Source organism: Dromaius novaehollandiae, chromosome 8 (assembly GCF_036370855.1).
Source record: "Dromaius novaehollandiae isolate bDroNov1 chromosome 8, bDroNov1.hap1, whole genome shotgun sequence".
Lineage (NCBI taxonomy): Eukaryota > Metazoa > Chordata > Aves > Casuariiformes > Dromaiidae > Dromaius > Dromaius novaehollandiae.
Genome location: NC_088105.1, coordinates 25792795 through 25819541, shown reverse-complemented (window position 1 = coordinate 25819541; position 26747 = coordinate 25792795). Strand labels below are relative to the sequence as shown.

At 37.2% G+C, this 26747-nt stretch overlaps 1 protein-coding gene across 4 annotated transcripts; it reads right to left on the bottom strand.

Annotated features, from left to right (window-relative positions):
- Window positions 1-99: 99 nt before the first annotated feature.
- On the bottom strand, window positions 100-26742 carry SSX2IP (SSX family member 2 interacting protein). Of its 4 annotated transcripts, none has more exons than XM_026116548.2 (16): window positions 26606-26742; window positions 19406-19558; window positions 18770-18805; window positions 18013-18146; window positions 17091-17257; window positions 16645-16845; window positions 15837-15947; window positions 14398-14533; window positions 12617-12692; window positions 12360-12531; window positions 8265-8415; window positions 6515-6651; window positions 5903-6076; window positions 3491-3602; window positions 1261-1381; window positions 100-1034 (listed from the first exon to the last, which is right to left on the bottom strand). In XM_026116548.2, exons 4-16 carry the CDS (start codon window positions 18053-18055, stop codon window positions 953-955), a joined length of 1683 nt encoding a protein of 560 aa, XP_025972333.1. In that variant the 5' UTR covers window positions 18056-18146; window positions 18770-18805; window positions 19406-19558; window positions 26606-26742; the 3' UTR covers window positions 100-952. The 4 variants fall into 4 exon arrangements, with proteins under 4 accessions (XP_025972333.1, XP_025972334.1, XP_025972332.1 ...); XM_026116549.2 differs by having other exon boundaries at window positions 19513-19558; XM_026116547.2 differs by having other exon boundaries at window positions 19520-19558.
- Between the last annotated feature and the right edge of the window lie 5 nt (window positions 26743-26747).

Below are 26747 nucleotides of genomic sequence, written 5' to 3'. Positions count from 1 at the left end.
CAAAATACAAAAATAGCATCAGACAGATTTGTTGATGTAGTGAACCTTGGCCATAAAACCAGGATAGCTTAAAAATTTAATGCACATAAAACACATAACCAGAGTTTCTTAGAATAGATTTACACATTTATTGTTCAGATATGTTTGAAATAATTTGTTTCCTGACTGAAACACTGAAGTCCTAATGTGCATCTGTAAACTGAGTATCACTATAAAACAATTTAAATTACCATGTAAAATAATATTATGGATGCATGTGTTTCATTCATGGCATCTTAGCATAATCACTTACTTTGTCTATTTACAAATATATAAAGATCTTGCACTTTAGGTCATCTGAAATATCAAAGAGGTATTTTCAAATCACGCAACTTAATAAATATAGAACCTGTTTTGTTAAAAATCTACAGTATACTGTACATTCAAGTTGAGGCAAAAGAATTTTTGATGCCAGTTACACTTGAGACATAAATGAATGTTTCCAATAATTAAACAATTTCTAAAAGTGCTATCTCTGTCTGCGATGAAAGGAAACACTAGGATCGAGTGTTTCATTACAGTTAAAGTTTCAAACCATTGCTTCATTCACAGAATCAGAGTTTCTGTTACTAGAAAAATATCAAAGCTTTTATATATTTTTAAATAAACATCTTTCAAGAGCTGCAAGAAAAAGAGGCAAGAAATGGTCTAAAAAATAAAAGCCATGTGCACGCACATACATACATACATACACACACACACACACACACACAACACAATTCAGATCACCACATAATCCTCTAAAAGGATAATCAAACTCACAGCATTCCATTTCACTTTAGAGATGTGTTCATATACTTATTCTAACAAAAAACAACAGGCAACCCTAGGAAATCTAAGGCAGTTGTTCTATGTGCAAGTTTCTACATAGCAAAGAGTGCCAACTCTGGAAGTCTTCCTGTGACTTTGTGCATTATTCAGTTTCTTCTTTGTCACTTTCCTCCCACTGATTTGGCTTCTTGTCTCCAGCAGGTTTCTTTGATGCAGCATCGGAACTGGTAAAGAGGGAATGTTACAAGGTAAATAGCAATATATTCCTTTACAAATTAAAGTTCAGATAGAATCACAACACTAAGGTTTTATGATTAGTATGATGTTTAGCATGCTTTGCTGCATCTCAGTCATAAAACTTAAGAGTTTTTGTAAGTTATGACCACCTAGTCTCTACACTTTACATGAATAGTTTATCAAAATAATGATCTGCAACATCATTTCAGATACCTGTTATGTGAAATACACTGAGATGTCTGGCAAGGTTCTGCTGGAATAGGTATGCTCAACGTACAGTGAGGTTTTCTCTGTTGAGATGTGGAGTTCATTAACCGATTGTCTTGGTCAGAACCTAAAAGGAGAATGTATCATCAGTCAAAGAACTTAGAAGGAATATATATCATCAAACTACAGTGCAGTTGAAAATATCTGAAGGACTGGATTCTTTATGACTTTTGCTATATTATTTTTAGGAAGAAAATAAAAAACAAACAACTCCCCAAAACATATAGTCTATCTATAATGATAAATCTTACAAAATTTTGTAGTGTATCTGCAACAGGATGCTGTTAATGCTACTGAAATTAAAATTTGGATTTATAAATTTGAAAATGAAGCATTTACATACACAAACATTACTGCAAGTAGTCATATTGAAGTCAAGTTTATAGTCAGTCAAATATGAAGCTTCTTGCTTCACAATCTATACAGCTTTTTACTCAGTTTAAAAACAAACAAACTTCAGTATGCATGCAAAGAAACTAACATCAGCATAAGAACTTACAAAATGCCTGAATACAGAAAAAAAAATTAAAAGCAATAAATTAGATTCCTTAGTAATGGTTAAGTTAGGTCATATAAATGCTAAAGACAATAGAAAGACTTGGCCAAACGTGGTATGGCCAGATCAATTCCTGCCAACTTTTGTTCACATTTAATTTCAAATTCTTCATATAAATTGGGAGAAAATAGAATTATTCTATATTATAAAGTATTTACTGTAGCACTAAAGAACTAAGAGTTTTTAGAAAAATGTTGTAAAAATGAAAATTCAATTTTAAAACAATTCTAATGATAACTTGTGGAGTAATATCCAAATGGTAGTGTGAGTCTGTGTGGGTTTGTTTTTTTGTTTTTTTTTTTTTAAACTTACTATTATCCAGTAGCTTAAAAATTGGGATTCATAAGATTCAAGAATGCAATTTAGAAAAGAAAACACGGCATTAAATGCATCTAGAAACACTCAACATTGGAAAAAGGGAAATTACGAATCAAAAGCTTTGGCATACAACCTTACATAGATCTCTCAAGTTACTCACAGATCATTAAATCAAGTCATTCTTCATGAGCAGTATCCCAACAATCTCAATTCTGTTCCTAAATATAAACATTTTCCTACTATGGAGGATCATTTCACACTTACAGAAAGCATACAGAGGGCTACAGGAATTGCAGATTAAAATGAGAAACAAGGAGGAGCCAGAACACAAGAGGCAGGCTACTTTATCTACCAAGAATACCAACTCAAGCATCTATGTTTACTTGCCAGCTGTTTCACACATTTATCTTTAAATGTTGGCTCCCACAAGAAGAATCCATTTAACAGAGACTGTTGTTACTTTTTCTCTCTTTTTTTTTTCCTCCTTAAAAGTAACCAAAGCTCAGTGGTGAAGACCAAAACATCGTACATTCTTATACAAGCATTTGGAGGGGGGTGGGGGGAAGTCAACTTATCAGTTCAAAAGAAAAAAGTTGTGAAAAAGAAGTTAAAAATATTTAAAATAAAAATTATAGCCCAAACTATAAACGTTATAAAACACTCATATAGCCATATTTTCATTATCTTTTTGAGAAGAAATTATTCCCGTATTAAGATTTGAATCTTGAAATTCAACTATCACTCACATTTTTTCATTATCATTATGTCCTTTCACTACTCCTTTTTCCAAGTCATTATTTTCTACCAAATATGTATGTACATATGTTTACATGTTTAGTGTTATATCATCTCAAATACTGAATGCCTTCTTCCCCCCCCCCCCATTACAATGTTTTTGTTTCCAGAACTTGCTTCTAATCTATTTAGGTATCTGTAGGTCATCATTTTTATCACCGCATTGACAATTACAATGCCCACATTTAATTTAACTCAGTAATTCCAAGTGTTCTCTGTTCTTAACAGCTCTGCTGTCATGTACTTGACTTTTACAAAATCCCTTTTCAAATATAAGTTCATTGTAGAGATATGAATGGGTTATTGGGATCCCCTTTCTAAGGAGCTTTTGAATCATCAGTTGCCCTGAGAGATATAAACATATAGGTATACGGTGAAATTTGTCTTGGGAAGGTGTCTCCTTCCCCCCCGGCCCCCAAGAATAATTTCATTTTTGTTTATATTTGCATCCTCCAGTTACAAGGAAGAAAAGACATTACAGTAACATAATGTAAACTGAATACTTGCTTCCTAAGAAGGCACTTGCGGTTGTCATGTTTTCAGAGTGCTTGTAATCAGTAGTCATACTTAAGAACTGTTGTTTCAACCATGCTCCTCTATCTTCTTCAAAAGCCTTTCTCTAGGAAAAGAAATGCCACTTAAATTTATGACAACAGCAACAAGCTTAATCCACATTAAATTGATGCTATTTCATCTAAAAATTAAAGCATAACATGTCTCTTCTTAATTTTATGTACAGCAGTTTAACAAAGAATTACAACTGTGTGAGCAAGCTGTTGAATCCCACAAGGATTAGCTGAAGAGGTGTTAACAGGCCAAACTGTATGGTTTGTTTCACAGAGGTCTGACTAATCCTTTCATTTCATTGTTCTTGAGGCTACTGACACACAATCTCCTATCACTGCCTCCTGCACTTTTCTTGCAGTGTAGCACTACCTCTTGGAGGTACCCCCCATTTCTGGGCAGCTGCCAATAAGGATTACCTCAATTCTGAGCTCTCTTAGACAAAAAACAACACTGAAAATAGCACTGATTACTTCCATCCAAAACTGGGCAGAAGGGGATGTTTCCTTTTCCAATAGCTTTGTGAGCAAGGAAGAGGAAAATAATGGCTACAGACGACCTTCAGAAGATCCAATGGCTGTAGGAACAAGAAACAACTATTCTTCCTCCAAAAACGTCAGTGAAACCGGATGTCACCATGATGCAAAATTCTTCCTTCTATACCAGTAGAAAACAGAGCAAGCTCAACTCCAATGCTAAGTTTTCCACAAACATCTTCAGAGTGTACAATCCTACTTCTCCTTTCCCTTAAGCATTTTAACAAGTAGAAGTACAAGCAATTACGCTTATGCTGCAATGTAGCCTTCAACATTTCTGGACAAACTCTTACCATTTATTGCTACTCATGACTTTTAAAGCTGAATTCAAGGTTCATCATGAAATTCATAAACTCATTCAAATGAAAATGAAATGGGAAAGGTGGAGAATATGTATTTATACATGTACAGTCAATATTTTTCACTATGTGAACCAGTGTTGCAGTGGTACCTCAAGTAAAACCCAAAGTATTTTATGTTTTCTACAATAAATTTCATAGCACAGGAACTTGGGGGGGAAAAAAAAAAAAAAAAAAAAAAAGCTGCCCTCAGTCAGACAAGTTGTCCACCCTGCTCAGCATTCTGTCTCCAAGAGCAACCACAGGAGAGGCCATTTAGGCAGATCATATGAGCCTGGCCACTTGCTGTCCATTCCTTTCAGAGTTCCTCCAAAGTCACTTGATTATAGATGTTAGAGGGTACCTCCCTGGCTCCTCCCTTTAGTATCCATTTGTGCATGTGTTGTTCAGGAGTTTAGCCAACTGCTTTTTGAACCTGATATTGATGGCATCCACAATTTCCTGTGGCAGCAAAATCCAGAAGCCCACTAACTGATGAGTAAAAAAGTATCCTCTTTTATGTGTTTTGGACCAATTTCCAGCCAGTTTCAATGAGTGCCCTCTAGTGCTAATCTTGAGGGGTTTGGTGAATAACAGTAGTGCTTTCACCTGACCAACTGAATCTACAGTGTTGTAAATTTCAGTCACATCCCACCTCAACCTTTTCATGTCAAAGCAAGTAATTCTGTAAGCAAAAAATTTGTAAGAAGTTCCTTTTTTTCTTTTCTTTTTTCCCCTCTTCAATATACTTTTGTCCTGTCATATCTGTACCATCACAGCTTCAGGACCACATCACCATAACCTCCCCTCCCCACTAAACTTGTAATCCCCTTCATGCTTTTGGCCCTAACTCCTGGCTGGACAAAAGGACACACATGCTACGGCTAGTTTAGAGACCACATCTACCCTGACTGCTTTCCAGCATGTGTGTGTTTATTGGCAGCTTAACTTCAAGAACAGAATAGGTAATGTCCCTACTGAGGAAAAGGCAGCGGTTAATTTGAGTTTCTGCATAGCCACCAATTTTCACAAAAGTTTAGGAATTTGGTATCTTTGAGAACTCAGTCCCTCAGCCAAATCTGACAAATTTGCACAGGCCTTTCTTTCTTAGGAAACGAAGCTAAAACAGCATCCAATTTCAAGTAAAAATAAGTGGATCATTTTTTGAAAATATCTGGACGTTTTAAAAGCCAAGACTGATAATAGAAGAATGGGTTATTCCAGTTGAAGTAACTGTATTTTCAAATCCACATTTGAAACACTCATTTTTTTAAAATGCCAACAGAATGATCTGCTATAATGTCCAAAGATATGTTTTGCATAGTAAAATGAAAAGAGTGAGCTTTCTGTACGAAGATGTTAGCAAACAGATATTGTTGGATGGCTGCACTTTACTGTGTGTTATGTAGTTTTACTGCTACAACAGTAACTCATCTTCCATATGAGTTCCCTCTTCTAATACCTTTCCACTTTTCTAATACCTCAAGTCCTAATCTAATAGCAGCTTCTGTAAAATTTCTTCGTTCCTTCTCAAAATTCTTTTTTTGTTCCCGAAATAGTCTCCATTCTTCCTGAAGACGCTCTCTTTCTTCCAACAAATAACAGTCTTGTAGTAACAGAGTGGTATCATCATCACATGGAGACATAAGCTGCTGCTGCAGATATAAAGCAACAAAAGACAAAAACATGAATTTAGGAATTACTATTAGGATATGCAGTATTTCCATAGATTCAGTTTTATTCAAAGTTTTCTCAAAAAATCACTAAGTTTAACAAAGAAACAATGCCATAAATGCCAGTTTGGGGGGGAGGGCAGAGTTTGCAGACAGCAAGCAAAATGACCCTGTTCAGGCATCAGCCTTCCTAACCTTTGTTTGTTTCCCAGATTCTTCCTACCAGGTTCACAAGCTCATCAAAGTTACAAACCTACAAACCAACCCACTAACACCCCTATAACTCAGGCCAAACACCAAAATATTTTATTTAAAAAACATTATCAGTGAATAGAGAAATGCTCAGAGATGAAAGAAGTGACCCATTAAAGAAAGGCTTAGATTCCTAGAAGAAAGATAACATAAATTAAAGTCTGTTACCTGTAAGAGTTGTTGCTGAGTTTTGATCATTTCCTTACATTGCTGAATTTCTAACTCTAGCTTTTCAGTTTCGAGTTCATGGTCTTCTCTTGAAATTACATCTTTGTCATTCAAAGCCCCTGAATGTACACGTGAGACTAGTGTGGGGGGTGGGAGGAGAGAAAAAAAAAGAAGCTACTTACAAACAAGTAAGAAACCCCTCACATCACTGGGAATAATAGTAAAAATTTTAAGCTGTATTTGTTTTTCTAGAAACACAGAAGACACTACTTACATAGAGTTGATTCAGAATTACTTCTAACAGAGACAGAGATCCAGGTTTAGTACTATACGTGTAAATCAGGCACAAAATCCAGTTTAGAAAAATGGCAATACAACATCTTATAGCTGTTTTACATTCCCTGAGGTATCATGAATAATCATGAGTCTGCATTGCAAGAGAGTCATATATTAAAAAAAACCCTCACTTCACCAGTTATTTAAAAGAAGTTGGGATAACTGAAGACTTTTCACTCACATGCTATTAACTCTATTCTTCTGAGCCCACTTTTGAAGAGCATGTGTGTTCATAAAAATATGATACCAACTATATAAATATATATATACACACACACATAGATATATACATGTATCTTTGCAGATAAAAAAAGCCTCTGCATTCTTCATGTTCTGTGAAGGAGAAACAGGGCTAACAGAATATCACACGTTTTTATCCCACCAAGCAAACATTTTAGAGAAATAAATTTATTTCGTATAATTATGTACTGCATTATTTTAATTTCATGCAGATGTGGCAACACATTGCTATCAAGGTTATCATTATAAGTCAAATTTTGATCCTCTGATGTCAATGTTTGAACATTAACCAAATCCTATAGGACTAAAAATTGGTCATCTGCATAAATTCAGAAAACGAAAGGTGACCACAAGAAAACAACTGCAAGTACTTGAAGCACTTTTCCACTGCTACTTACAGCTGTTTCAGTTAGTTACACCAAATCAAGTATTACTCAGAACTTCTGTTCTTAAAATCTTTTCCACAATGTAAACATTTTAAGAAAGAAATTTTCTCATAGACCATCTGCTCTTTCATTTGTAATTGCATGCACAACCTTCTCAGTCTTATTCTTGACTGCAAATATCCCTGTGGTAACAGTAGCATATGCTTACATGGAAAAATAATACTAGGAAAGAATTTTATATATTTTTAGCTGTCTTTTAATGCTGTTCAACAGCTGGAAATAAGCAGAGTCCAGCACCATACCATCAACCAGTTCGCTCTAGAATGCCAGCATGAGCCTTAGCAGTATGGCCATGACAAACCTGAGCTCTTAGAAGGATTTGGATTTGTTTTGCTACCAATTATTTCTAATTGTTATATCTGCATTACCTGAACAGCTCAAAGAGCTGGGGTAAGACGACAACTGTGTTTATTACAGAACATGCATCTTCAAGAGAAAAATAATTATTTCTTGAGAAAGTTGTTGTTTCCTACATCAAACTATAACTGTTACCTTTCCAAGGATAACAGACATGCCAGACAATTGTTTCCCTAACTTCTCTCAGTTTAAACTCACACAGAAAATGCTAGTCACAAGTCCTTTCAGAAAGTCTACTAAATCACAATCCTTCCATTTCAGCTTCCTTTTAGCTTAGACTGATACTCAGTTGAGTAAAGCCTAAACAGATAGTATCAAAATGGAATTATCAGTAACAATTTGTATGTATGTGTAATACAATTGAGCATCACCTTGGTTATCCAGCTTTTCAACATGATTTTTCAACATTCTCCATTGTTTTCTAATGCTGTTGGTAAGCTGCTCTCGCACAGTTTCACAAGACAGTTCCCACATATTCTCTTTATTTAATTCTCCAGTATCCTCCTCCAAGTCTGACAGTACCTGTAAAAGCAGAAAAGAGTCTGCTGCAAACCACCCTACAACTCTAAATATTTACTTATTTATGTATATGGATTTATTTAATTGAAGAAAATGAGAACCTTTAGAGATAGCAAAGAGATTCTTCCATTCAGGGAAATTTGGCTGTCAGGGAGCTTAGTTCCCTGATTGCATAATGCCTAAGAGACAGAAACAGGCAGTCCCCAAACCTCCAACAGAGAGACAGTGCATCAGCTAACAAGACTCAAATACATCTCACTCAAACACATCTTCAAGTCACAGAACTTCAGATTACTGAGAAGTTCTACTGTGAGACTCATGTGGTGGTTGCCCATAAGACAATCAGATGCAGAAGCCTGGGCTCACTATGCAGCACGGACAAGATTTAAGACAAAGATGGTGTTTGTGTTATCTGTAACGACCTCTCCCTCACTCCGGTTGGGGATCAAGTAATTTCTTCCTGTGTTGTTCTTCTCCATGATAAAAAAAAAAGCCACAACACACTGAAGATACAGTAGAACTAGAACTTTGCTCTCCCACTTCCATTTTACTTTGCTGTTTGAGCATCAAACTTGAACGTGCTCTATAAGAACTAAGATAGAAAAATCTCTAAATGGTCAAGACAAAAAGACTAGCTCAGAGCAGTTTAGATACAAGTTAAAAAGCTGCTTAAGTACCTGGCATAAATACTCCACTCCTCCCAAGTATCTACAAGGCCTTCGATCCATAAGTAGGTAAGAAAAATGGGATGGGAAATACAAAAATGGTAAGTTCAAAGGGACCATAATAATTCATCTACAGATGCAGTAACTCTCTCTTAAAGCTGGAGTTTAGAAAAAATCTCATGGAGCAAAACAACAGCTAAAAAAAGAAAGCAGTATTTTTAGTATTTTGTATCACTACATAAAGGAACGTTTTCTTGCTTCGCTTACACATATATATGCTAACACAATGAAAGTCCAATCCGGACTAGGCCTCTGGATACCACTGTGGTAACGTTACCATTTTTATTGTGAGCTTAAAAATATCTTAGTCCCAAACTCTGCATTCCAATAATCTCACTTTACTCAGCATAAGTAATGAGGACCCAACCACAGGTTTGAAAAAGGACTGCAAAGTATGTCCAAGGTCATTTGTTTTAAACCACTATTAAATTATTCAGGTTTGTATTATCCACGTTTTGACTTCAAAATAGCAAAATAACACACAGGTAAAAATCCTCCTACACATAATTTGAAATACTTTACTTCCCTTTAATGTGAGCAAGCTTCTATGATCACTGTATTACTGTAAATCAGTCAAAACAAGACTCAAACTTCCATCATCAAAAAATTGCAGCTCATCAAAAACAAATGCTCTAATGGAAACATGCTGCTTCTGACAGAACTTGTGGTAGAAGGAAGGTTCTTGAACACCAGCCTCTTCACCAGACCCACCATGTAGATGCTTTTGAGGAACACAGACCCCTAAAAAATCCTGCCAGACCGACTCCCTTTCAGCCATGATTTCTGGGGCTCTGTGGTGTTCTGGGACTTTTTTCCCACAGTACCCAGGGTTCCTACTCTAGGGACAGTAGCCCAGCAGCTTAGCTAGAAGCAGGCTTTTAAAGCTTTAACTTTGGGAACCAAGAGCTGACTAACCCAAACAAGACAGTTTCCAAGGCTACTTGGTTCCTAGCTGCACAACCAGTCTAGTTGATTTTATGGTTGTTATTTTGTGATGGGAAGCAAAATAATGACTAATGTGACTACATCAGCACCTGCCACACTCCAAGGTATAAGTCTCCTTTTAAGAAGAATTTAGCATTTCCAAATAAAAATATTATGGATTTTTTTTTTGTGCAAGAAATTGAACACGAGTTCAGATTTCATAACAAAATGTCAAAAAAGCCACAAACAAGCATGAACTATCAGGAGCAATGTTTTAAATAGAACTTTACTTTCAGACATTCACAAAGCGAATCAGTACTTCTAAGCAAAAGACTAATCAATGTAAGATCATTGTGGGATAGACTGTAAATCTAATTAATTTCTAAAATTTATCCAAAATTCATTTCTCTTGCAAGATGATCATTTTTGGCATTTTTTTTCCTCTTTATAAGAAATTGACAAAGAGGGGGAAAAATGAGTAATTTGTCACGATAATGGCAAAACCCAGTCCTAGTTCAACACTGGAGTATTTTTAAATATATTAAATTTGAGAAGGCATGAAACAGACTAAACAGCAAATGCCCTTACAACCCTGCTGAAATAACTACACTTCAGACTTGCATCTAATAATTACTCCTTTTATTACTCTACTATTATAAATTACTGTTGTCTAGTCAGTAGTTCTCCTTCTAACTTTGGTTAATTAGTACTATTACAAGATGACTAATTGGAAGTGAGTTTCAATGCAGGCTTTTGTTACTGTTTTTTAGTAGACTATCAATGCTGCAACAATGCTGCAACAGTTAACATTTTACAATCACTTGTCTTAATCACTCAAGAGTGGTGTGCTCCACAGTGCTAAGTCCCAGTTTTTCCCCAAGTTCGCCTCAATGTGCCAAAATCTGCTGGCTTCCCTATAGTCATAACTAGCAAAAGGACCATTTACAGAACTGGAATCTGAGTATGTTTTATACCGTATGCTGCACCCAAGACCTGCTACAGATGATCACTCCATGTTGCCGAGTTGTAGTAACAGATTAAATCTACTGATTTCCAACACAAATTTTTAAGGCAAAGGTGAGTACACTGCACATTACTAACTACTTCACTAAATACACATGGGCGTCACTCTGGGTGGTTTAAGATAAGTCATCTAGTGAAGTTAAGAAGAGTTTATTCATGACTTGCAAAAAAACCCCAAAAAACAAAAAAAGCACTAGACTGCTTAATTCTACACAGCACATTCTGGAGCTGGACAGATTCACCTGAGGTAGCTCAGAAATAAAGGAAGCAGTACAGCAACTCCATCTGGACAGAAGGGCTTTTGAAATAGCAAATACTAAACTCTGTGGAAACAGCACTCTATGTCAGGGTGCATCCATACATATTCTTACATACTGACGTGCAATATTTTCTGTAATAGAAATAGCTTCATATCCTATTTTGTAGAGCATGCATATTCTCTTGCATAATATTCTATTCCTACTACACCATCAGTCTTGAATGATTCCTAGAATCTAACTGTGGGCTTGTTTTCTATGTTTCAACTCTTGCTAATGTCTGAGGACCCTCTTTCTTACATTCCTGAGAGGAAGCTCAGTTAGCATTTTAGATTATTCCCCACTTAACTCTGACATCAAAACAGAACTGTGACTTCTAGCAGGGAATTAGCAAAAGGAGTAAGTAAGCTCTCTGCTAAACTATGAAGGTGCTGCTTTCATATAAATGAAGCATCCTACAAAGTAATACTTAGAACCAGGGGAAAAAAAAAAACACAAAAAACAAAAAAAAAAAAAAAAACAAGAAACCCAAGCCATTTTACTTGAAAGTCAAACATTTTCCTAGAACATATCTGCACCTCCATTAAAAGGACTAACTCATCTAATCTGGGACTGTAGAAGCCCACCCTAATTATGCCTTGCAACCTCACAGTTTCTATGGGAAGCCTGGTTTCCTTCCATAAGCAACTTGAAAGCTCATTTCAACATCTTAGTGTGGAAGGCAGACAACAACCCAAATGCATTGCTATTATAGAATTAAATATAGCTAACTACTACATCTAAAATCCATTTAAAATAAGCTTGCAAGCTTTCCATAGACTGACTGGGCAGAATAGACTGGAAATTGTCCAAAGGCAAAGGCAGGACATCTTAATAGGGATGAATGTCAAGCACTACACATGATGTGCAATCCACTGCAGGTCTGGCAACATGGAGTTTATCATTTGTCTATGATCAAATGACTCTAGCACTTTACCAAGCTAGCACACAAGTTTAATTTTGACTGAAGAATACTTACCGGCCCATCTTCAGACCTTTCTTTAGGTTTCTGTTTCTGTGGTGGGAGAAGTGAAATAATCTCTTTCTTCATTTGCTGAAGAACTTTTTTCAGCTCAGCATTTTCCATTAAGAGCTGTTTTTGGCGTTGTTCATAATCATTTAACAGAGCTTTGTACATTTCTTCTTCATTTCTGGAAGCAGAAATTTTACAATAACAACATGTCAGCCATGAGATATGCTTCAATTAACATTGCTATAAATCAACTGTGAGCTCACCTGGCTTCTGTTTTATCAGTCCTCCATGCGCCTCTCTTCCCATCAGCTCTACCAACATAATTTAGAACATCCATAGCTACAAACAAAAAGGATGTTTCAAAGTGTGAATCAACATGAAAATATGTAAATATTCAAATGATACTGCATTTACCTATTTGCCTTTACATGTAATTATTGTCAAGTGACTATGTTATCCAAATATCCCCCTCAGTCTTCAGACCCAGAGGAGACCACATTGCCCTGCTTAACAAAATTGGAGTGAGAAAAGAGAAGAAGAAAAATTTTTCTGGTTGGAAACCAGAAGAGGAAAAAAAAAAAGCCATCTTGTCTTATGTTTTTTATACATTTCTTAATGACACCTTCATCTCTATTTTAGCTGTCTATAACAAATGTGTATCGACTCTGACTGCTCTGCTGGCAATGATACCAGCTTTTATCTACAGTTAAGAATATGCAACTTCCGGATGTCCCACAAGCTGTTCCTTGAAACAAAGAGACTTCTCTGTACACATCCGCAAAAATCCCATCACATCAGTGGCCTAAATTCAATTCCAGTTAGCTATCAAGGAAACACAAGCTAGATTTAAAACACAGTTAATTTGTCCTCGCTGATTCCTGAACTAGTTTTAGTCAACTGGAGTCAAGAACCTGCCCCAAATAAATGTTGTTGCGCTCAGGGTGAGGCTTCAAGAAATTATTTAACTGATATCTAATGATTTGCTATTGCCAAAATGGGTGTTCCTGCTTCAGTGCCCTAGACTGCCTCACCTTGTTCACATGCAATTTCAGGAAACTAAAGTAGCAGAAAATCATTTCAGCAACAACAGGAATAGTCATCTTCTAGGTTAGTGAACTAAACCAGCTCACTAAAATGCCATGTGTGCCACAGTTAGCAAACAGCTGAGAGAGTTGCTGGAGTGGGGTGGGGAGGAAGGAAGAGCAGGACTTCCCCTTCCAATGGCAGCAAGTCCCCATATTTTGTCTGACAATGAGATTTCATGTCACATTTACTGACCCACGATAATTATAGAAACACTGGAGAATAATGATCTAACTACTCCAAAGCCAGATATATGAGCCAAGAAGTGCAAGAAGAGCAAGAATGCTTTTACAGTTACATACTGGTGATGCACATTTCCAGCAAAACAATGCCATCCCCCCCCCAAAAAAAACCTGCACTCACACTAAACAGCACTGGTGAAAGTCTTGAAAACAATTTTTCGGGGTGCAGCATAATGTAAGAGTGCTAAAATGATCAAGATTTCTTTTCCCCTCATTTCACATGCTATGTCTGTATTATCTTACTTCCTCTCTAAAATGTCTCCTATCTTTAACACGAGTAGAACTGTAGTAATTGCAAGGAAAAACAACCTCATGCAGTGTTGCTTCCTGATCATAACTGGTGAGCCTAATATAGTATTTAGGACACTATCTGTGATGGTAGCAATAGCAAGAAAGCAGAGGAGAAATAGCTGTAGTTTAGGAATTGATTTCAAGTAATTCTCACTAGTAAAATGTGTTTTTGTAAAGATCTCCACATTGGTTTGTGCTTAGCAAATAATCTCGTGGAATACAACATAAAAGTCCATTAGCCTTATATAGTCAGCTGAAATGAAATATTGCATCTTCTAGATAACATTTTCTTAGCACCTCATCTACAAAAGGAGGGCTGGTATTCACTTTAAAGATAGCAAGAAAGAAGATAGCAAGAAACAAAACTGAGTATTTTTAACACACAGAATATGCTATTTTGCTGCAGTAAAGTTCACCAATTTACTTACCTATCTTTTTGTCCTTTTTGTTCATGACTAACTGATGTAAGCGTTCCTTTAATTTGTTATATTCTCTCTCTTTCCTCTTCATATCATGATTGTACTGTGTAGCTCTACTTGAAATTATGTTCTGTAACTTCTGTACCTGAAACAGCCCCATGAAAAAACATACTTGTCTTCAACTAAAGCACAAACACAAACACTTCTTCAAAAAAAAAAAAAAAAAAAAGGTGAAATAACATTTATATTAATAAACTATAATTCTGGTCAAAGGAAGTGACAAAAGGAATCAAGAGAACTCTCCCAACCCATAGATTCCAATCTCAGATGTATTTAATTCAGGGATTTTAGTTGCTTTTCTGCAGAAACCAACATCATAAGCAACATATTACAATGCTATAGTTCCTCTGAAGTACTACTAAACTCATCATCTGGTGGTTCACATAAGCTTCTTTAACACCTTTATTGAAGAGAGCTGAGAAAGACATATTTTCTGCTTAAGTCAGTAATTAATGTTCAGGATCTAATTTTACTCTAACTCCAGAGCATACTGGTAAGGTTTACACTAGAAAAAATAGACTCTTTGTTCCTTTTGGAGGGCAGGATGGGAGAAGGGAGAATAAGAGAATATTTTATTTAGTCTTAAAGAACTCTAAAACATACTGTAAAGCATATCCTTGACCCATACTATCAAAATCTATTCTTTTAAAGCATCAGTTTAAATCTTACCAATATACAGCACATTTAGTATTTTTAGCAGAAACATTAAGATGTTAATTATATACAGCTAGTACTGTGATTGCTAACTGTATGAATATGTATATGAACACAGAAAACACTTGCATAACTCTCTCCTAGGTTTCAGTAAGTATAGTATGGGGGGCACTGGAAACAAATCCCAAGCTAAGCAAAGTTTTAGATTTTAGAGTGATTTCTGACCTCGGCTCTTCCAAGACTCCCAAAGTCAATGAGGCTGTGCTTCTGTGCTTTTGGGTTGGGCTGGTCATTTCCCCTCCCCCCCCCCCGCCTTTTTTTTTTTGCCTTTTGTTCTCCCACACCATAGAACAAAAATAAATGCTCTTACATGTGTAGGTTTGAGCAAATGACAGATTTCTGTTACCCTCTTCCACATTTTGATAGTTTTAAACCTTCTAAGATAAAACTACATTCAAAAGCATAGAAAGCATGAGGAAATTGCACACATGCTTTCCTCCAATACCCCCTACAATTTTTGTAACTTGGACCTATCCCTTGTAGAACCTATTTAATTCAAGTTAAGTCTGTAACATGTCAATTTCACTTTGATGAAAGACAACATTTGCCAACTGTCTATATTAATAGAAAACACAAAAAGCACTCAAAGTGAACTATTATGTGATGCCTTGCAAGAATCATCCTATTACTGAAAATCTATTTAACGATCTGTATTGATGTACGAGGTAACTCACTTCATCCTTTTCATTTTTCAGTAATTGGTGGAGACTTCTGTTCTTGCTTTGCAGTTGTCTGTCTCTTTCCTGAAGTCCAACTATTTCCCTTTTAGATAATTCCAACTGTTCCTAGAAAAAGTGTTGATAGTTCAGTATCAATAAAATTAATATCAAAAGACTAAAAAAAAAAAATCCCAAAGCACCTCACTTAAGACAAAGTTGCCTATAGATTTGACCTCCAATGTTTCTTTCTTTCACTCTCAATGGCAAGTTAGTTCTGTTTTCTGGAGCAAGAAATACGACTCTTCAATACAAGAAATATTCCTGCTCATAAGAAACAAAGTTTAGTTTGATATTTAACATGGATTATCTCATATATTTACTGTATTTTTAGTAAGTTAGGATTCTGTAAGCATACCCATATTGTGAAAGTGAGGGGGAAGCTAGCGACCTGTATTATATGGACTATATATATCTTGTACTGGAATGTTTCTGCTAAATGATCAAAGGAATAATTAACACAGATATATGTTTAATATTTTCACCTGTAGCATGCATTAACACCTTCAGTCTAAGTGGTGTTCCCTCTTCCTTGATCAAAGAGATTATAATTCTAAAAAGAAGTTAAGTCCTCTCATTAATTCATACTTCATTAAGTTAAAGGAATTTCCAATTGCAAAAACTTCAAAACAACAAAATGGACATAGAAAATACAATTTCAGATTAGCACTGAGGAGAAAAACAAGAAAATAAGCACATTAAGAATGTACAGTATCAGCTAAAAATAAGTGCTGCAAAATATTGGCAGAAATAGCCTGTTTTCTACCTTTAATTTAGCATAGCAGTTCTGCAAATGATCCATATCACTACCCAGTTTCAGATGCTGCATTTCTACTTCTTCCTGAGCTCGAAGGTTCTTGTGCTGCAGTACAAGCAATTCATTCATACAATTTATGACAGATATTAAATTTAACTCTTTTCCTTTGGACTCTGCATAAATAGAAGGAAAGCCCAACGTTGTCAATTCCTGGTAAAAGACAAAGGGGGGGAAGGGAAAAAAAAAATCACTGAATCAATCCCTCATGGTTCTCTAGAGGAGAGAAACAAGATACCAGACGGAATCCTATACGCAGGGCAGGGCACACAACCCACTATCCCCCACCAACTTTGGCTTTGAGAAACAAGCCTTCCTAATCCAATGAATATTCACTCCCACAACTGATATAATGTTATCTTCAAATGACCTCCAATAAATGAGAAGATCTGACTTACCCTATTGAGATAGGATATACTCTGTTCAATATTCTCTTCTGTGCAGAAGGCACTGAAAAAGGTGTGCATGCTTTTGGATGAAGGCAGTGGCAAGCGTAGCACTTGTGTGTTTAAGCTTGGGGGAGACATCTTTTTTTCTGAGGTATACTGAAAAATATTTTTGCTATCTAAAAGTTAAAAATATTAAGGAACAAGTCAGGGCTACTAGTTTAAGACACCACTCACACACACACACACGCACACACACACACGCTCTCAAATTCCTAACTGCTAGAATTATTATTTACAGAAATTTACAAGTCGAGAGCTTAGAATTTCATCCAGAATGATTCCGATATTAAGCAGTTAAACTAGATAGCTGAACTTTCACTGAAAACTAAAGACTCAACATCATTTTAAGATACTGTATCTTTCAAATTTTACTCCTCCTCCAAGAAAAAGCTCCAACTTTCCTTCCTAATTGGCTTACTAAAAGCGCAACTTCTTATACAGGTGAAAAAGCTGTAAATTTAGTAAGAATTCTTACAGAATGTATGTATATTCTTATTCATATTAAGTGTGTGCTACAATCTACTCTTTTATTTGGTAGAAACAGCCAAAAATATTTTACTTCTTTAATACATTTTTAATCAATTTACTAGGCAAGATAATATAGAACAAATAAGGAAATCTCTGAAAGTGCAAGATATCCTGAGAAGCATGAATTCTTAGAACCTTCATATATATGAAGGAATAGTATTTTACAGTAGCAATTCTGTAAGGATTCAGTCCAAAACAAAGCACTGTACATACTATTCATTATTTAACATTCCACTTAAATAGTCAAGTATGTCCTGCATGAAAAAGACAATCTCTCTTTAACACCTGTAATACCACTGGTAAAGTTATCAAATCCTTTAAATTCAAAATATTAGCAATTTACCTGATGACAACACTGGCACAGTAACAGTCTTCCAATCTCCCATAGCAACAAAGACAGGCAGGGTACCTGAGCAACTGGTTCAGCAGTGAAGTATTTAGTACAATTGCTGGCAATATTTGTTACGTAGGCATATCCTAAAATAGCAGGAGCGTTTTAGATTAACAATAGCATCTAATACAGCTAGAAGATTAAAGCAGGCATAAGGGAGACACTACTGGATTTAAACCATTCGAACTTTTACTACCTCCTTTATACAAGTCTTCACAAAACATTTAGAACACAGTAAGCACAACAAATATGTTGTAAAAAATGATGCACGTGTCCATATTTAATTAGCCTTAAACTTAAGGAAGTCTTGTAAGCCATTAATTCAAGCTAAAATGTCATGTGCACACAAAGGGAATAAAGACTTACAATGCAGATAACTTAGACCAGTTGTCTCTGTTGATGCACATTACAGAAAATGCAGCAAGCCAAATATTCTAAATTTTTCTGCCACATAACCAGGAATTAAAATAATCTTAAGTGAAATTTTATAAATCCATGTTAGTGGGCTTGTTATCTAAAGAGAAGGATAATTCAGGCTCTAGAAAAGATTTATCGGCAGAGAAAGGGCAAAGGACCTTATAGTAAACATTTAACTACTTACATTTAACTCAATCTGTACATTTAGCTACACTGGCTTCCCCTAGCAAGCTGTTTGTTTTCATCAGCAAATTTAGAGATTCATCAAAGGAGCAAACAGGAGAAGCCTTACCCCATTGGCACAGCCACTCAGTACAGCATTGGCCCTCTAGAAATCAAAGAAAACTCACTCATGAGAGAGAATAAACTGATTGCCCCCTCACCCCACCTCCACCTTTTTTTTTTTTTTTGACTTTGGCTATTTGTCTCTTTGGCTTCTATTTGTCTTTATGACACTAGGCAGTTGTGGGTGGTCTGTTATTCATAAGGTCTCCTGAGAATACAGAGACAGTAAAAATCCTTAGTGAAATGCCAATGCACAACCACACAATACAATGCCCGAACTAACACCAACTTATTAAGAGATCATATTGGTGCACAGACATATAACAGAGGGTCCAGTGCTAGACAATAAAATATTCAGCTGGAAGAATATTTCTCTAGGTTCACACATTTACTTGGATAAAAGGTAAACAATTATTCCTCAGATGATTTGAAAGCTTGTGGCAACTACTAGATTGCATGTCAGAAAGTACATGTAGACAACAGCAAGCAACAAGGACACACAGTAAATTTTTTAAGGATCTGATGGCTGTTCTTGTTTAAGAAATTGGGTTTTTTGCTTTCTTTCTGCTCATTGAATTGTTCACATTTTTCAGGTTTTTTTTCTGTAAAACCAGATGGCCAGAAACGCACTAAAGACAATTACTGATTTCATGGCAGGAATCCATAAGGCAATTGTTCCTTTCATTCACCCATCCAAAATAACTTTTTAAAAGGTAATTCTAATTGAAACTAAGGATGAAGAGGACACACTATTTACATATTAGCTTGGCTTCTGTTGGATCCATCAGACACAGTCCTGCAAATGAAAGAGAAAAAAATGCAAATTACACTGCAAGTATATTCTCATTACTGCCACTGCAAGCCTGCATTCCAATAAGGTATTTCAAAAGGTTCTTAAGAAACTCAAGATACACAAATTCCATTAAAGACTGCTAGAAATTCCACAAAAATACTACTCACCTTTCAGATATCCAATTACTTCTAAATAAGCTGGCTTTTATTCTTTACGAGGTCACACACCCATTGTGAGATCTTATCATCCAAATTCCCTCAAAGCACAAGTTTACCGACCCATAGGTCTTTCTACACTGACAATACTATTCTGACACAGCATATAATCAACTCAAACAATGTTCGATTGAAAGCAGAAACAGGACTAGCGCAGGTGTGCGGCATCCAATAATTCTCTTGTTCTGCAACTCTCATACCATGTTTTTGAGTGTTAATGTTTTGTCAAGAGCGTTCTCCGGTTTCACACTGTTTCTAGGTACACTAACGAGAGGGTATAAAGAAAATTAATGCAGAACCTCAGGTTCAGAAGGATGTCCAGGGAAGCAAGAACGGATGGGCAGTACAATAAAGTCCAGAGAATGCAACTATATTCTTCTCACATCAATCAGCCTTGAAGGGTTGAGATCCTTTTGTCTTGAGAAGGCCACCAGCAGCACACTGCATGCTGTTTAAGATATCAGATTAAAAACACTGCCAGCTGTTTCAAGATTTGGTGAGTGCTAAGAACGGATGGGCAGTACAATAAAGTCCAGAGAATGCAACTATATTCTTCTCACATCAATCAGCCTTGAAGGGTTGAGATCCTTTTGTCTTGAGAAGGCCACCAGCAGCACACTGCATGCTGTTTAAGATATCAGATTAAAAACACTGCCAGCTGTTTCAAGATTTGGTGAGTGCTAAACTCAGAAACTTCACCACTGGCCAAAAGTATCTTAAATTGTTATGTGGCATCAGGAGAGTGCACTAGCTTTGAAGTAGTAATCATTTCAGAGAGTGGTCAGCATTTTGTACTTAAATTCTAAATACAATGTGTAAGGATGATTCAACTCAGACGTGTGGAACAAGACAATGCCCACGTTAGCTGCAACAGGAAATGCCAGAAGTCTGATAATCCCATGCTAAGATCATCTCATCAGTTCCATGTGGCTTCTTCTGCTAGTGCAGGACCTTAGCCATGACCTTTAAAGCTGTCCACTGATTAAGATCCATCAGATAAATCTTCTTCACAAGCTAGGCAGTTCCACTGGAACAACACAGCTCAAAATAGCCTGAGTGATGTATGTGAGAGTTAAAGATGAGCATTACTGATCAAGACAGTGGGGATGCAAAATTAATTTAGAGGCACCGTATTCAGAAAGGACTCTTCACCTTTAGTATGCTACAAAACTCCTCCTTTTAACCACCATAACATATGAAGGAACACACTAAAGAAGAGATGGAAAATGTGGACTGCTGAAGCAATATTTTTTATTATTATGCAATAATAACAAAATACTATATAACATTTAAAAGTGCTTTAGAGATCCCACTAGGCTATCCTAGCTAACACAGTAATAACGAGAGAGAGAGAGAGAGAGATAAGGGGTGTGTGTGTGTACGTGTATGTACATGTGCATTAATTTTCTAAACCCTGGTTGGGAAAATATGCGGTAAGAAGCTAAATCAATGTTTGTTGTTTCCCAGCATCTGATAATAAAAATCTGGCTAACCAGGGCTGGGAGGGGAGAGGAAAGAACAAGCCACTGAACAGCCAAAGCTGCTGTAACTACTCAATGATTTTCTTTCTAGGCCCATTCTCTGTATACAGGGATTTGCTGCAGTTATTTCACCAACAGGTTTGATGACTTGTCCAAAAAGCTGTAGCGACCCAGTGCTTGCCAGATGTAATTCTGCCAATTGGCAGTGTCACTTCCTGTTTCAATCAAGAGACTCCTGAGGTGAACAAGACCTAGGTGGATTGCCCCAAAAAAAACCCCAAAAACCCAAAAAACCCCCCCCCAAAAAAAAACCCAAAAAAACCAAACAAAAAAAAAAGAAAAAAACAACACACACCCCAAAAACCCCAAGCCTCTAGAGCCCAACTTTACATGCGTGAACCTGACAGCAGAGCTACCTCGCTGCAACTAAAAATCTAAAAAAGAAACATTCCAATAAGCTATTTAGGCTAAAATCACAGAGGGCTTGACCAATGATCAAACCAAGGAATTCAAGTGCTAGTGAAACACAAAAATGCAAGAACTTAAAAAGCAATTATGGAAATAACATAACAGAACTTGATTCTTAGAAAAGCGCCTGAGAAATTACTTTTCTTATGAAAATTTACAGAAATAGTCCCACAAACTCCTAGATGATTCATTGGCAAATACATCTTTCTTTTCAAGAACAAACTTACAGTAAATTTCAAAATTTCACAAATCCAGACACCCAAAAGGAGCTGTTCCTAAAATAATTTTGTTTCTGTGTTTTGGGGGGTGGGGGTGGAGGGGAATTGATAATAAGAATGCCAGGATTTGCAATGGAAATCTGATTAAATAAGTCTAGAGTTCAGACTGTGTCACAATTCAAAAATCATGAGCAGCAGTAGGATTACAAGCTTTAAAAACAACAGCATATTAGAGATTCTAAATATGAAGTTTAAACTTGAGGAAGAGAAGCTGTAACTGGAGCTTATAAAACTAGTTCAGACAAACTTGTATCAGAAGATAATACCTTTTCATAGCATTGTACTGTGATTGTATTACGCCATCTGGTCATTTCTACCCTGCACAGAGTGTGACACAGATGAGAAGTGAAGTATATGGTAACCAGAAAACTTTTTTCCAAGGTAGAGATGGTAGGGAAAGACAATTTTGGAGAGTTTATTTTTTTCCTGATGTCACAATGTCTTGGAAAAAAGTGGGAAGAAAAAAAAGTCAACATCAGTCAGACACTGACAATCACAAACATAAACATCTCTTCTTCGAGTTGCAATATTCAGTTAAGTTTCAACTTGTAAAGTTGAAAAAGAAAATCCAAAAAAACAGTTAGCATTTATTTAAAGGGCAACATGATTCCTTCTGTTAAGATTATATTCCAAAAGGAGCTGTGAATCTGCTCAAAGCTTTTACATTTTTTTTAGTAATCCACAAATGCCATGCAGATGGCTTTTATCCAGATAAAACAAAGACACATCAGTCTATGTAAATTTAGGGTACACTCTAGTCATCATGCTGTAGGTTTAAAAATATATCCTTGACGATAACATAAAAAACACAGCTGCTTTCTTCATGCAGTAGCCATGAAAGTCTATGCATTTCCTCCCCGGAATTTTGGTACTTATTCTCTATATAGAGCTGTTTTAATAACACAGTCTACAACAACTAGCATTAAAAACCTAGCTTATATTTAGAGGTAACTGTGTATTTAAAGTAACTCCTTCTAAAATCTATTACGGTTTTAGTGACAATACTTTAATACTACAGTTTTAATGATAGGTCGTGTAATCAAAACAGGCCCCAGACCTTTTCCCGAGTGCAAGACTGTGGCGCTTTATTCTATTAACTGCAAAATGGGGGAGGGAGGATGAATTAATTTTTCCCTTCAGTTATCCACATTCTAAGAGAATTTTTCTTTAAGTGGTATCAAATTTTCAACTAAACTTCTCAGTATTGTCAAAAATAACCTGAAAAGGCAAATCAAACTGCTCAGCCTGCAGGTACTGCCGAGTCTTCAGTTTGCTATGACCATACCAACCAGAAAACCCCAACTGCATTTCTCAATTCCATTTTACTTACAAAATGTAAAGAGTTCTAAGAAAATAAATGTTTATTTGATCTGCTAAACATGTATAATCATACAAAAAAAAAATATACCCTTACATCTGATAAAATCTAATGTTCGATGACAGTCTGTCATAGTCCTTGCCCCAAGCACTCAGGTTTCAAGGAATAGCCTCTACTTGCTTAAAAATATTAGAAACTAAACTACCTCTCATAATCATCTCCACTAGCTATCTCTTTTCACACAATCTGATCTACTACCTCAAGAGTCAGCTCTATCTTTGATATACACAGAGGACTGATAATGTTCTCTTAATGCAGTCACTGGAAGAATTGAGATGCATGGACATGTTTCATCCAGCTTCCAAATTCCTAACCAACCTTGAACTCACACTATGGATCTCCATATTAACATCTGCCTCTTAGCAAAGAATGGCACTATTTCTGCTGATCTTCAATAGTTTACTCTTGTGTTCAAAAATACTTACTGCATGTAGGTGGAACAGAACATTCTCCTTCTACCAAACCTCCTCATATCACTGATACTCAAGAAGCAAACCCCAAGAACTCTCCATTTATCTTCTGTAGTTCCTCCTCCTTTTCCTGAATTCAACTTTAGCCAAACTTTATAGCTTTTCTGTCTCTGCAAGTAGAAAACTTCTAAAAAAGCCAGAACTAGAAAGCGTTCCAGAGATTCAGAGATGAAGAAACTCACAAGTTATTAACAGTAGCATGTTACCTCTAAGTTAAATTGGTCACCATGTAGGAGGAACAGAAGGTAACTTATTTTTAAATGTAACTTTAAAAAAAAAAAAAAAAGAAAGAAAAAAAGAATGCCAGGGGATTCAAGGAACGGATATCCTGTAAATGTGAGGTATGTACTGAGCAAAATAGAAGAACAGTGTCACAGGACGATTTGGTAAATGCCAATAAATGAGACTGACAGATGAAAGGTCAGTGTAGCTTCTGTAGAAGAAAGGAACACCAACAAGTTCACCACAGTGCTCTGAAAGAAGGAATGAGCCAACGATACCTGGGCAAGACAGCAAAACTGGATTTCCAAATAGCTTTTCACAATGTTTCTGACCAAAAGCTCTTAAACTGAGATGTCAGGGGATTTACTAATCACTAATTATAGATGGGGAAGGGGAAACAGTAGGAATAAATTAAAGAGGGGGCAGGAAAGTGGAAATAAGAGAGTCCCAAAGAAAGAAAAATCAGAGTCCCAAAGGGACTGCATGCTGGAACCTCTGCTTTCAGCAAACTTAAAAAGGTGATGAGCAGGGAAGTGAGAAAGCTAACTTATGATACAGAGTTATTCAGAAAAATAAATACTAAGACTGAATGAGAAGAACTGCAGAAGGTTGTCCTCATACTATGCAAACGGATGATAAAACTTGGCAGCTGAAATTCAATGTTCATAAATGCAAACTAAGACATAATGAAAATACCAAAGTCAGCCATATACTTAAAGTAACAGGCTCTACATTAGGTATTATCACGCAGGATGAGATCTCAGGATCACTATGACTACTCCTCTGAAAGTAACAGCTCATAGGCAGCCAACAGAACAGTGGAGCAGAGCACAGAAAAAGAGAACACCATTACGTCACTGTATAAACATAAAGCTTCACCAGCATAAATATCATATGTAGTTATATATTTCCCCCTACAAAAAAGGAGAACAGAACTGCAAATGGCGCAAAGGTGGTCAGCCAGTCCTTCCATTCAAGGAGTTAATAAGCTGTGACTTTTTCAGGTAGGAGAAGAAACAACTGGAGAAACAGAACATGAAAAACATGTACAGAAAATAAGTATTTATTGCTTCTCTTAGCACAACTATGCTGAATTAAATTAAACAATCAAGGTAAAATTTGGAAAATAAATGAGCATTATTTTCCCCTACAGAAAGCATAAATTGTGGACTCACATTGTCAAGAGATTTGTGGATGTTACAAATATAACCTGGCTCCAAAAACAAAGAGACAAATTTATGGAAAAATATTCATCAACAGCTATTAACTTAAAAGAAAAGAGAGAGCAAGCGAGATACCTATGCTCAAAAATCCCTCTGTTGCAGACTGCAGTAAACTGGGAGGATACACTGATAAAATCATCACAGTACAACCAGCCTATAGTTTTACAGTCTTTCGCTTAGCATCTGCTGCTGGCCACGTTCAAGACAAGGCATTGAATCCAACTGGCCTGGTACTGTCCTCTCCTATGCTCTCTGTAGTCCAAATGATGACCAACTTTAATACTGTGTGGTTTTTGTTCCCCAAAGCAGAAAATTATGCTTTTTTTCCCCAACTACTTATCATCTGAAATTGCCAGTGACATCAACTTACTTTTCTATGTCTTTTTTCTAAGTTTACTATTAAAATTTAGTTGATATGTTTAGATTTTACTTCACATGCCTCCTATTCTAAGTCGTTCCCCTGAAATTCCTATCATACCATCACAGCATACGGAGCCCCACATAGCTACTATTTCCTGACAGCACAGTAAGCAGCGAAGTGCTCTACATAAATAGGTGATGCGGTAATACTATGAAATGATCTTACATTACTATTTGATCTTCAAATTAAACTGGGTTTTGCTGCAAATAAGGGGGGGGGGTTCAAATCTTATTTTTAAACCAAAATAAGGCCAAGGTAACGCAGCCAGAATCTCTTTTAGAGATCCTCTTTCATTGCGTCACACCGAACTACCAACTAAACCCAAATACTATCAGAAATTCACTGACTCAGTAGAAAGCTTTACGGCTCTCACCTCTTCGAGCGCCTGCTGCTTGCAGCCTTACAGAGAGCAACAAAACGCTGGGCCTGACACGGGGGGGGCAGCGCAAACTGCAGGCGGACTAGCTAATCTAGCCCTCCCTCGCCCTGCGGATTAGCCTGAGCCTGACAAAACGGGGCACATGTCAAGATCCGCCACATCACAGCGCACCGCGGCCAGAGAGGCTCCCACAGCGCCGACAAAACGCTGCCCGCGACAGCGCCGCGTAGTCCCACCCCCGCGGCCCAGGCCGCGGCAGCGCCGCTTCCCTCAGCGGACCCCCACCGCGCTCCCTCACGCGCCGCGCCGCGCCGCTGCCTCAGCGATGCGGTGCGGTGCGGTGCAGCGCGCCCCCCCCCCCCCCCGCCCCGCGCGCGCCTCACCAACGTCCGCACAGCGACCGTTACCGCTGCGCCTCACAGGAGGGGGCGCCCCTCCCCCCGCGGGCTCTCCGCAGGAGCCTCCTGCCCCGCCGGCGCGGAGGAGCAGGGCGAGCAGCCGCCCCGCGCACTCACCCCGCGTAGCACCACCTGCTGCGGCTGCAGCGGGGAGCGAAGGGAAGGAGCGGGGGGAGGGAGCCGGCTCCCGAGCGAGCTCCGCTCCGCGCCCCACAGCTGCCGCCGCCGCCGCCGCTCCGACCCCTCGCCGGGCCCCGCA